This window comes from Aquila chrysaetos, chromosome 24 (assembly GCF_900496995.4).
Source record: "Aquila chrysaetos chrysaetos chromosome 24, bAquChr1.4, whole genome shotgun sequence".
NCBI lineage: Eukaryota > Metazoa > Chordata > Aves > Accipitriformes > Accipitridae > Aquila > Aquila chrysaetos.
The window spans coordinates 2,746,769-2,757,666 of record NC_044027.1 but is presented as its reverse complement, the minus strand read 5'-3'; the positions used below and the strand labels follow the sequence as shown (position 1 = coordinate 2,757,666).

General features: G+C 50.4%; 1 protein-coding gene across 1 annotated transcript; it reads right to left on the bottom strand.

The window, feature by feature from the left end:
- RAB29 (RAB29, member RAS oncogene family) lies at positions 1–9,792 on the bottom strand. The gene is made up of 5 exons (XM_030000699.2): positions 9,614–9,792; positions 7,463–7,534; positions 5,530–5,711; positions 4,250–4,371; positions 1–3,563 (listed from the first exon to the last, which is right to left on the bottom strand). The coding sequence occupies exons 1-5, from the start codon at positions 9,783–9,785 to the stop codon at positions 3,446–3,448; spliced, it is 666 nt and encodes a 221-aa protein (XP_029856559.1). The 5' UTR covers positions 9,786–9,792; the 3' UTR covers positions 1–3,445.
- Between the last annotated feature and the right edge of the window lie 1,106 nt (positions 9,793–10,898).

Sequence of the window (10,898 nt, the reverse complement as noted above, 5' to 3'; positions counted from 1 at the left end):
TACCACACAGGCAATGTCAAACTTTTATTTCAAACTTTTGCAATACTGCATTAGTTACTGATTGATATGGAGAAAACCACCCAGCAGTTTCTTCTCTTTATATAAACATAATAATACTGCAGCTTTACAGTAATCAGAACCCTGTCTCTAAAATACTTCTGCGTAACTGCAAGCGGTTTAAAGAAAAAAAAAAGGCTAAGTTTTGATATTGTTGACTTACTTCTGAACTATAATCTGCCCTCATGCTTTCAAATTCTATTGCAGTGAAAATTTCCAGCTATGTGGACCCATAGTGTGCTGTCATCAACATATAAAATACACCATTAAACGTCATGTGGTTTTGAGTCCCATGACCACAAATTAAAAGTTATAGGAATGAGAAACAACATGTGGAAGAGAAGGAAATGGGTACAGTTGGCCCAGAGTCATGCAGAGAGTACAAAGTCAAAGTAGGCACTGCAGAAGGGAGGATCAAGTGCCTTCATTTTCAAAACAGGTCGCCCCTGACAAAGACATCAGTGAAGCACAGTTCACCATAATAAAGACGAGGCTTTTCTGATTCATATTTGAAAGACTGAAGTTTTTAATCGGTCTGCATGAATGAGACTTAACTTTGTTTAAAATATTTCTTAGAAACTGCTTCACTCAAGTTGGCTTTTCCCTTTCAGTTGTTTTAAAAACGAGAATTATTTCAGCTAGCACATGCTGGGCACAATCAATTTCACAGGCAACTGTTCTCTCCACACTGCCTATCCCAGCAAAGAGCAGGTTTAGATGGGGCTTTTGAATCTGTTTGTTTTGCAGGACTAAATCAAGGGGGTTTTTTTGTTTTGTTTTGTCTTGCTTTTTTAAGCACCTTATGTGCCACAGAGCAAGCTCTGAAAAAACACATCTGCACAGTAAAATCGTTTTCCTGTCTGGCTGGGTTTTTATACCAATCTCAAGCAATGACTGTTTCTGTAGTGCAGGCTTGTTTTTTGACACTTGTCTACTGTGTCTATTAAGATGTTAATAAGCAGTAAGCAGTGTGGAAAAAAAAAAAAAACCAAGGCACATACCGGTAGCGGAAACCACCAGGCAGAACAGAAATTATGTATAATAGAAGAAAACCTTCAAAGATCGGCCTTTGGCTTTTTGTTTGTTTCTGAGAGGCACTTATGAAAAAAGAGGTCCAGATTAAGAGGTCCAGGCACCAAAGAGGCACTGGTACCTCTCAAACTGACATGCAAAAGGTATAAAGATGCCCTCCTGCAAGATGCACGGCCTGGCAGCTAGGCCATCGAAACAGGAATCAGAAATTTTCCTTTCAGGGCCAGGCTCTTACTGACTTGAGTAGTTAGTTGGTCCTGGGCAGAGATTTCCACTGCGTGCCTCGGTTTCTCCATCTGTTAAGGACAGCTCTAACACTTGACCTCTTTGCTGAAATGCTTTGAAGTACATATACAGAAATCAATAAATAACACAGGAATCTTAATGGTTTCATGACAGATCCTTTAAAAAAATCAGACCCTTCTCCCCATGTTCCATAAAGAAGTAGAAATATTTATAGGATTAAAAAAAATATTCTTTTTCTTTTTAAACACAATGTTTAGGAAGTAAAATTCAAGACAACAGTTCAATTTTGTTGCTAACCAGTTCTACATGTTTCACACGTTTCTACAGTGAATCCAGCGGTGCAGAAAAGGGTATATTTAAGCGCCTGTAAAACCGAATTTGGCAATATTTGCACAACAGAATCCTAGCCCAGACATTTTAGCTTTTAATTAAAACAGTGGAACACAACACTAGTTCTAAATTTCTTAGCCCTTACTTTTACTTATCAATCATTTTCAACTCCAGAGAATGAAAACTCAGAATTTGTTGTGCTTAGTGAAGGCAGTCGGTTCCTCTTCTTACCACCTTCTCCCTCCATAGACAGTATAAAGTAAGGAAAGACCAACAGAAGGAATACTTTGCCAAAGAAAAGCCATCCTAATTCAGCAGGAATTGGGACAAACCAATTTATACTCCTGTTTCCAAATGAAACTACTCAAGAAGGGAAAAACATTATTGACGACCACTTGTTCAAATCCTAACCTGAAACACAGGCAAGACAATTCCATAGCATAGCACGCTTATATAAAATGCATACAACGCTATATAACTCCAGCCCTACAGACCGCGTTTCCTGTTAACTCTCCTGAGATAACTATCTAGTACGATTTTACCAATTTTTTTGTTGTTGTTGGCAAGAACCGTTCTCAACGAGTACCTGGGGATATGCTAGGAAAGCAGGCACCAAAAGGCAAGCGGGGAGCAGTTCTCTTCATTTCCTTTTGTCCTGCAAAGTCTTCTCCTTTGCTTCCCCCTTGCACCACTAAAACCAGCAGGTGGGCTTTCAGAGAGCTGCCTTTCCTGCACCATCCCTGCTACCAAATTCACTCATCGCTACAGAATAATTGTGGGAAGGCAATTCATCGGCAGTTGCAAAGCTATTCGAGATGGTAGGATACGGCGTGTTCTAAAAGTGAAAAGGACTGTTGTTCTGTCATACAAAGGAGTTTACAACCTATTCCTCATTCAGCTCTCCGTGCCCTAATAAAGTGAACAGCAGAACAGAATACGCAAGATTGTGCTAGACAGAGGGTGAGTGAGAAGGAACAAACAGAAGGCAACTGGGCAATTCTTGACAAAAATTTGAGGTCTCTGCTGTTAAGCACCACAGTCAGTACACGCGGAAGTAAGGGCTGTGCTACACCATTTCTCAAATTCACACTGATAATTTTATAGGTCTGGTTACGTGGGACACCATGATAATCCACATCTGGCTTCACATCTTAAGGACAGTTAGTGGGAATGATGAGGTGTGTTGGTCTCTCCAGGACACATGAGCAGACGTATGTAGTTCCAGAGCATGAAGTAAAGAGTTTGCTGTAATCCCATGCTGGGAATCCACAGGCACAGAGAGACCGCTTGAACTCTGTGTGTGTCAAAGAAAGGTCAGTGTGACACTTCGGACTGGTGCCTCTGTGTATGGTGGGTGCAGGCAGTGGGGAATAAAAGGTGCAACAATATTAAAAATATACCTTCGACATCCTTCGCCCTGCCTGAGACAGGCCATCACATGTCAGAAGATGAAGTGCTCAAAATTTAAAAAAATATTCATCCAAGCCATCTGCTTGAACACGGACCGTGCTACATTACTAGCAGCAGAGCTCCCAGTTGCTACTACACTAGAAGAAAGAGGAATCTTCTCCCTCCTCTCTTCTTTCCACTCCTCGCTCCAAGTCATTGTAGCAATGCTCTATTGAGAATGAATATGCGCTAAACAGAAGACAGTTCACGATCATGTAAAAAAAACCCAAACAACCCCAAAACAGTGACAGCCAGTTTAGGAGAAAATGATGATGGTAATAATAAAAGGACATTGCTGCTAGACCCAAGGCAGATGGTGTGGTCAGTGCATCTAACAGCAAGCCCAGCCTGGCGGGGTTGTCTCTTTTATGTTAATATAATCCCCACTCCCGGCAGCAGAGGAACTTCCATCACCACTGGATGAGGACATCATCTTTTCAATCAGGACTCTAGAAGACAAGCATATGTGAGTTTGTTTTGGTTTTTTTAAACAAGTAACATCGGGCCACACGGTTTTTCAGCAGTACAAAAAAGAAATAGCAATTCATTCTAGAAGGACACAAAACTCCAGAACTTTCATGACTCAACGCTCAGGTTAAGGAACCTCACAGCACTGACAACAGCATTACTGCTATTACCTGGCAGCATCAGAAGACTCTGCAGTGACCAGATAACTAACAACACATACAGCAACCACCTCACCTCGGGTCCAGTTTAGGACTGGGACACAGCAACAAGCTTCCTAGGTACCAACTGCCCAACCTCAATATCAGGTGCAAATACCTAGTCTAATACCTTTCAGAAAAGGCCAAATTCTCCATCAGAGGATTGGTGCATCAGAGGAGAATTTCTAATATCTTTGCACAAGAAGTCCCATCCTCCTGGTAGAGGCCAGCATACGAAAAAACATCCCTGGTATTGTTCAAAGAATTTCTGTTTCCAAAAGCATGTCAGAGCTTAACAAAGGAGAGAAAAAACTTCTGACCTTTCAGAATTCAGTTTCCCTTCGGGAGATTTACTTGCATGTTATTGCTGCTATTTGTTACTTACTGACAGCATCTCCCTTCACCTCAAAGATGGCTGTGTCTGAAAGAGGGAATTAACTCTTAGCTGTATCACCAGTCATTGTGCCTACCTCATGGACTCATTAATGTTCTTGTTTTCCTTGACAGATGTCTCCACCCAACCAGAAAAGCCGTTTTCTTTGCTGAACCGATCCACTTCATCTCTTGTCACTGCCCATGGGGAAAGGTCGCACTGTAAAACAGGAACCAGTCATTTTAAGTTTAGCCTTTTAATTTTTAAGCTGGGAGGGGAATTCTCCCTCTCAGCCATTTTCTGCCTGTGTGCAGGCAGGCAGGCAGCAGGTAAGCTCAGCCCTTCACATCTCCCAGATTGCAAGCTGATAGAGAGTTCTTCGGGCAAGGTTCTTAATGGGATGTTGCAAGCAGCAATATATCTATCTCATCTGAGATACTGACACACCTCAGTCAAGCATGCATGGAATGGAGGTTCATCCAGCACAGGACAAGAAAGCATCGTCACTCATCCAAAATCTGCCCGGCCTCTCAGCAGCAAGGAAACGTGCTACCGGTGCGGTGCCACCGCGGCGGCCACGCTGATGCCAACGGGACGTACGAAGAGGCAGTGAGGAAACCTGTCCCGTAACAGCTTGCCATAGTGTGACTGCCGTGCGTACAGTCACACAGATTTCCCTAATGCAGGCGAAAATGTTACCTTAAAACAGCTATCGGGGGAAAGCGTTATTTGGGAAGAAGTGGAGAAGAAAAGCCACTCTCCTGCCCACCCATCACGTTTTTGAGTCGTCTCCAGTTTTAGGCTCTCTCAAACCAGGCAAGTCTCAAACTGAATCTGGAAAGGGCTGCTGAGCCAACGTTGGCATGTGAAGAACGTAAAGGTAGTTTTTGAATGAAAGAAAAATAAATCATTAAAAGACAGCAACCAATCTACACAGTGAAACTTGACGCTGCATCCAAATGAAAACTAGACATCCCTCTGGCAGCTCTGAACCTTTACCTGCAGCATCATACACAACCTTCCCAGGCTACTGCAAGTTAAAGGCCCAAAAAGAAAAAGAAAAGCTTTATAATCCAGCAGATACAGAGCTCGAGCTCCGACAGCACAGCACAAGGCACTGCCTCCTAGGGCAGAGCAGTTGTTAACTTCTCCTAAGTGCCATCCACGCATTAAGTCCTACCAGTGTCCTAGTTACAGAGGAGAATCCTTGCTAGAGAAAGAAAATCCAAGGAGAGTTAAGGGAAGGATTAAAAAGACCACAGGCTATGGGACAACTCTAGGCGAGGCTTAGTGCTAAGGGCGTCTCCTTCCATCTTGCACTCCCCTGCACACACGTGCACACATACAAACACACAGAGCGTGTCTAGGGCTGCTCACTTTGTTAGCCAGCAGTAGGCAAGGCACAGGGTTCCCATCTGGCAGCACAAGCTTGCTGTCCAAATCCTGCTTCCACTTCTGGCTGTTGCTGAACGTGCTGATGTTGGTGACATCAAACATGATAATGCAGGCTGACGCTTCCCTGTAGTACAGCCGGGTCATAGACGTGAAGCGTTCCTGCCCTTCAGGATCAAAAGGAAAAAAATTTTACCCCCCAGAGTTACCATTTTTAGATTCGTTCACGCAAATAACATGCTTATCACGGTACATCGTTTTCTAAGTTGACACTAAGAATATCCACTTAAATAATGAGGAAATACAGGCACTGAGATGCGTCCTGCCTGGGGTACCTCAGCAATGCAGCGACAGAACTGGAACAGACTGGGCAGCTCTTAATCCTGACCCAGACACTCAGATGACCCAGAAATACTTGCAGTCCTCCCAGTGTAACAATTTAAATTTAGTGTCCCCGACCACACATCCACCTCCCCCTGAGCACAAAACCACCAGCAGCAGGGTACCCGGCCACCACCAGCCGTCCCCGCTCCGGCAGGACCGTGCCACCAGCACTGACACGTGCTGCTGCCTGCTGCGGGCACAGCGCTACAGACCAGGCTCTCCGGAGAGAAAAAAATCAATACTAAACAGAAAGCATCACAACTCACATACGCTGTTATTACTGTTTACACCTTACGGCCTGCCTGTACTACCAAAACTGCATCCAGAGAGTAACTCCGCCACGCTGCTGCGTGGTTTGATTGTACTTGTGTAGACGGGGACACATCGCAGAGCAGTCACATCGCATCACACAGGTCAGGGGCAGGGCGAAAACCAGCGTTTCTGACACCGGAGAGATTTCACTATGGGCTCCCATGCAGCCCTGTAGCTGGTCAACAGGCTTTTTGCTCTGAAGCCACTGAGAACTGAGCACTTGAGTTACCTCAAGCCATCCGACTGCCTTTGCACACCTCTGAGGTGGCAGGGACTGTCGGTGCGTGCGTCCCCTTCTGCTTGGGGCACGCCAAAAACACCGTGACCAGCGCGGCTCCTCTGCTTTCCAAATCTTAAACGCCTTTTTGGGGCTGAAACTGAAGTTAGTCTCTTGCTGCAATCCTCTTGCTGCAAACTTCTCCTTCCTGTTTTCTTTTTAAGGATTCCAGACACACATGTCTGAGCAGCGAAACCAGGGGAAACCACAACCCTGTTTTCAGCACCCTTCTAGATCCAGAGGTGCCATTTTAGAGACGCTACTGCACCAACCTGTCCTCCGTCTTCTGGTGCTAGGGAGATTCGGGAACCACGTTTCTCTGCGCCTCTCCAGGGAGTGGGTGCTCCTCGCTCCACTTCATCACGTATAACACTGAACCCCGGAGTGTGCCCCACTCCCGGCCCAGCCCCACCACCTCGGGGGCACCCAACGCTCTCCTCTTGCCATGACTGCTCCCGGGGGATCTGGTCACTGAGCAGCCAGATCGCAATCCTGATCCCGGCAGCCAGAGCAGCGCGAGGTCAGCGGAACTGCTCCGCGCAAGGTTCAGGCATTCCTGGCTATCATGCCAGAAATCAGGGTTTTAACAGAAGACTTGGAGCTGAGAAGTTACATATCCAGATAAAAATGAGCCTCTTTCACCATTCACTCTGCTCTGGCTTTGAAATTGAAAAGAAAGGCTCGATAGGATTTATCATCTGCGCTGCTGCATTCTTTGCAGATGGACTTTTGATTAAATATTTAAATTACTACTGCAAACGAGAGACAGCACTACAAACCAGAGCAGTCCTACCCCTTGATTCGACAGGCTTTTAGGATTTATTTTTGTAGCAGACTCCTACTGAAAGAAAAAAAAGGAGGAAAGGAGGAAAGGAGGAAAGGGGCCAAGACATTGAGAGCTTTAAATTCCACTACTGACCAGCTTTGTGGTTCATGTGAACATACCTGCAATGTCCCAGAGCTGAAGTCGTACCGTCTCCGATTCCGACCACTGGACCACTTTCAGAGCAAAATCCACTAGAGAATCCCCAAAAAAAGAAAGGAAACATACTTAGGGGCATTCTGCACCATGGGACTTGCTCCTCTGCAGCCTCTCACCATTTCCCAGTGCAGGCCAACCCAGCAAACGCTTTCACATCCATGGCAGTTTGTACTGGACCATCACCCACGCCAGCACAGACCACACACAGAGCAGGAGGGGCTGCAAGGGCTGACTCCTCTCTTCCATTGCAGAAAGCTGCAAAATAAGTGTTAAAACCAGAGGGCTCCACACACTCACTGCTCCGCACCCTGCAGAGAGGACGACCACAGGCACACAAAATGCCTTCAGATAAGCAGAAGTCAACCGCATTATCAGCATCTCACCCCTCCCCGGGATGCTACGCTGGGCTTGTCCCTTCCAGAACTTCAGATTAGAGAGCTAAATAACACAACGAATGGAGCAGCATTTCTCCCTGTTTCGCAAAGCCCAGCCTGGCAGGTCTGCTGTCAAAGCCCTTGCAAATGGTGGCAGAGATGCTGCTCTGAAACTCTGGGAAGGAAGAGAGCAAGGTGGAATATTTCCAGCAAACTCAGCACTGGGTGGACTCCACTCCCCCAAATCACGGGGCTTTTCAAAATCCTGGACCACCAGGGTCTGTAACCATCCCATACACAACTCCCTGCTTGCGGCAGGGAGCTCAGACACCCATTCTTGATCTCTGGAGTTGTAACACCAGCCCTAGAGACACTAACCAAGAGCTAAGGAAGCAGAAATTAAAATGCTCAGGACTAAGAATTCCTCCAGCACGTAACCCTTAACAACCACGGGCAGATGAAAGGATACTGGAAACCTTATTGCCTGGAGAGCTTTAAGGAAAGCTTCCCTTGCCTGACTCTAAATGCCAGTAAAATGCTGGATTTGCTGCTGTTGCCTGTCTTTGCTCTGCGCTGCCTAAACCATTCAGTCGCTGGTACGTGGAGCTCCGTGTCTCCTTCACAGCCACCGCTTACCACCACCTACACCTCAGCTGTCACCAGCGCAGAGAGTCGAAAGGGGAAACACTGCGTTTTTCTCAGATTACGATGCATCAAGTTTTCACTGCAGGGGGAAAACTGTCCAGCTATGCTGCCAGCCATGCTCAGCAGGGCTGGAACTTATTGAATCCAGGAACTAATTAAAAAAAAATTAAAAAGAAAAAGAAAAACATCTGCAACTCTTACTGCTGGGAGTGACAGTGTGGGCACAGCCCAAGCACTCTGCCCCAGTGGGATGTGGCTCTCCAGTGTTTTCAACTTCTAATTCATCCCCTCTCCATTCACGAATAAGAAAATTCAAACAGCTGTGCTCGGCCCCCACTATTTTGGGTCCTCAGGGAGATTTACTGGGTAAAGCCTTGGCACCTCCTGCTCTTTGGAGGTTATTCATTTACACTGATGTTAAACAAAAAACAACCGATCCCACTCAATCTTGTTCCCAGCCTCCTTGTTACAAAGCTGTTGGTTCCCCCATCATCTTCCCAGAGCCCTGCCGATACTTCAGCACTGGTTTCATGCTGTTAAATAAACACCAAAACAACACTGCTGTTGTTTTTGCTAGGAAGAGCCGAGGCTGTAACCTCCAACTCTCCAGGTTAAACCTCCCGGGGGTGGTGGCTGTTTCCAGGGGGGAGGGATGGGGGACCCCGAACCAGCCGTGAGGAGGGACAGGAGTCACTGGTTTGTCCCCGGGGGCTCACTGAACACGGGCTGCGAGCACACCCGGCGCTACAGGAGCCGCAAAATAAGAGTAACTACCGACGGGCGGTTGTTCCTTCTCCAAATTCTTGCCTCCCCGTCCGCAGGGAGCGAGAGGAGCGACTTTCCCACGACAGCCTGCGAGCCAGGGGTGCTTAAGGCTCACAAACGCCATAGTTCCACCGGCGCTTTGAGCCCGACGAGGACCCCGCTGCTCTTCGGCGGAGAAGACAACCCGCGGCCCAGACCGCCCCGGCCAGCGCTCGGCTTGCAAACCGGACGACAGCCCCGCCGGCCCTCGGTGCCGGCCCTCCGGAGGGACCCGCCGGGACCGGGACCCGCCGGGACCGGCACCCGCCGCCCCCGCGGAGCCCCGCTCACCTCCCACCGTGGACTTGTAGTGCCGGTTGAAGCTGTCGTTGGCGTACCGCTGCACCAGCGACGTCTTCCCCACCGTGGCGTCCCCCACCACCAGCACCTTGAACATACGATCGCGCTGCCCCATCCCGATCCCGGCCCCGGCCCCGGCCCCGGCGCCGCCCGGCGCGGTCATGTGAGGGTCAGGTGGAGGCGGCGGCGGAACCGCTGTCTGCCGGCGGGGCTGCCGGGACCTGTAGTCCGCCCCGACGGGACCTGCCCCTGCCCGCCCCGCCCCGCGAACCCCCGCACCCCCGGGCTCTGCCCCGCCAACCCCCGCACCCTGTGCTCTGCACCCCCGGGCTCTGCCCCCTGCACCCCCGGGCACCCCTGCACCCCCGGGCTCTGCCCCGCCAACCCCCGCACCCTGTGCTCTGCACCCCCGGGCTCTGCCCCGCCAACCCCCGCACCCTGTGCTCTGCACCCCCGGGCTCTGCCCCCCGCACCCCCGGGCACCGCCCCGCGAACCCCCGCACCCTGTGCTCTGCACCCCCGGGCTCTGCCCCCCGCACCCCCGGGCACCCCTGCACCCCCGGGCTCTGCCCCGCCAACCCCCGCACCCTGTGCTCTGCACCCCCGGGCTCTGCCCCGCGAACCCCCGCACCCTGTGCTCTGCACCCCCGGGCTCTGCCCCCTGCACCCCCAGGCCATGTCCCCTGCACCCCCGGGCTCTGCCCCGCGAACCCCCGCACCCTGTGCTCTGCACCCCCGGGCTCTGCCCCCCGCACCCCCGGGCACCCCTGCACCCCCGGGCTCTGCCCCGCGAACCCCCGCACCCTGTGCTCTGCACCCCCGGGCTCTGCCCCCCGCACCCCCGGGCCATGTGCCCTGCACCCCCGGGCTCTGGCCCGTGAACCCCTGCACCCCCGGGCTCTGGCTCCTGCATCCCCGGGCTCCACCCTGTGAACCCCTGCACCCCTGCATCCTGTGCTTTTCACCCCCAGGCTTTGCCCCATGAACCTCTGCACCCCTGCACCCTGTGCTCTGCACCCCCGGGCTCTGCCCCGCCAACCCCCGCACCCTGTGCTCTGCACCCCCGGGCTCTGCCCCCCGCACCCCCGGGCCATGTGCCCTGCACCCCCGGGCTCTGGCCCGTGAACCCCTGCACCCCCGGGCTCTGGCTCCTGCATCCCCGGGCTCCACCCTGTGAACCCCTGCACCCCTGCATCCTGTGCTTTTCACCCCCGGGCTTTGCCCCATGAACCTCTGCACCCCTGCACCCTGTGCTCTGCACCCCCAGGCTCTGCCC

Excerpts from the sequence above, each read along its gene's own strand:
- RAB29 (XM_030000699.2), bottom strand. The coding sequence starts at position 9,785 with ATGACCGCGCCGGGCGGCGCCGGGGCCGGGGCCGGGGCCGGGATCGGG. Across the intron at positions 5,712-7,462 it reads TCAGCTCTGGGACATTGCAG|GGCAGGAACGCTTCACGTCT; the intron begins GTATGTTCACAT and ends TTGATCCTGAAG. Across the intron at positions 4,372-5,529 it reads GCCTACTGCTGGCTAACAAA|TGCGACCTTTCCCCATGGGC; the intron begins GTGAGCAGCCCT and ends CCTGTTTTACAG.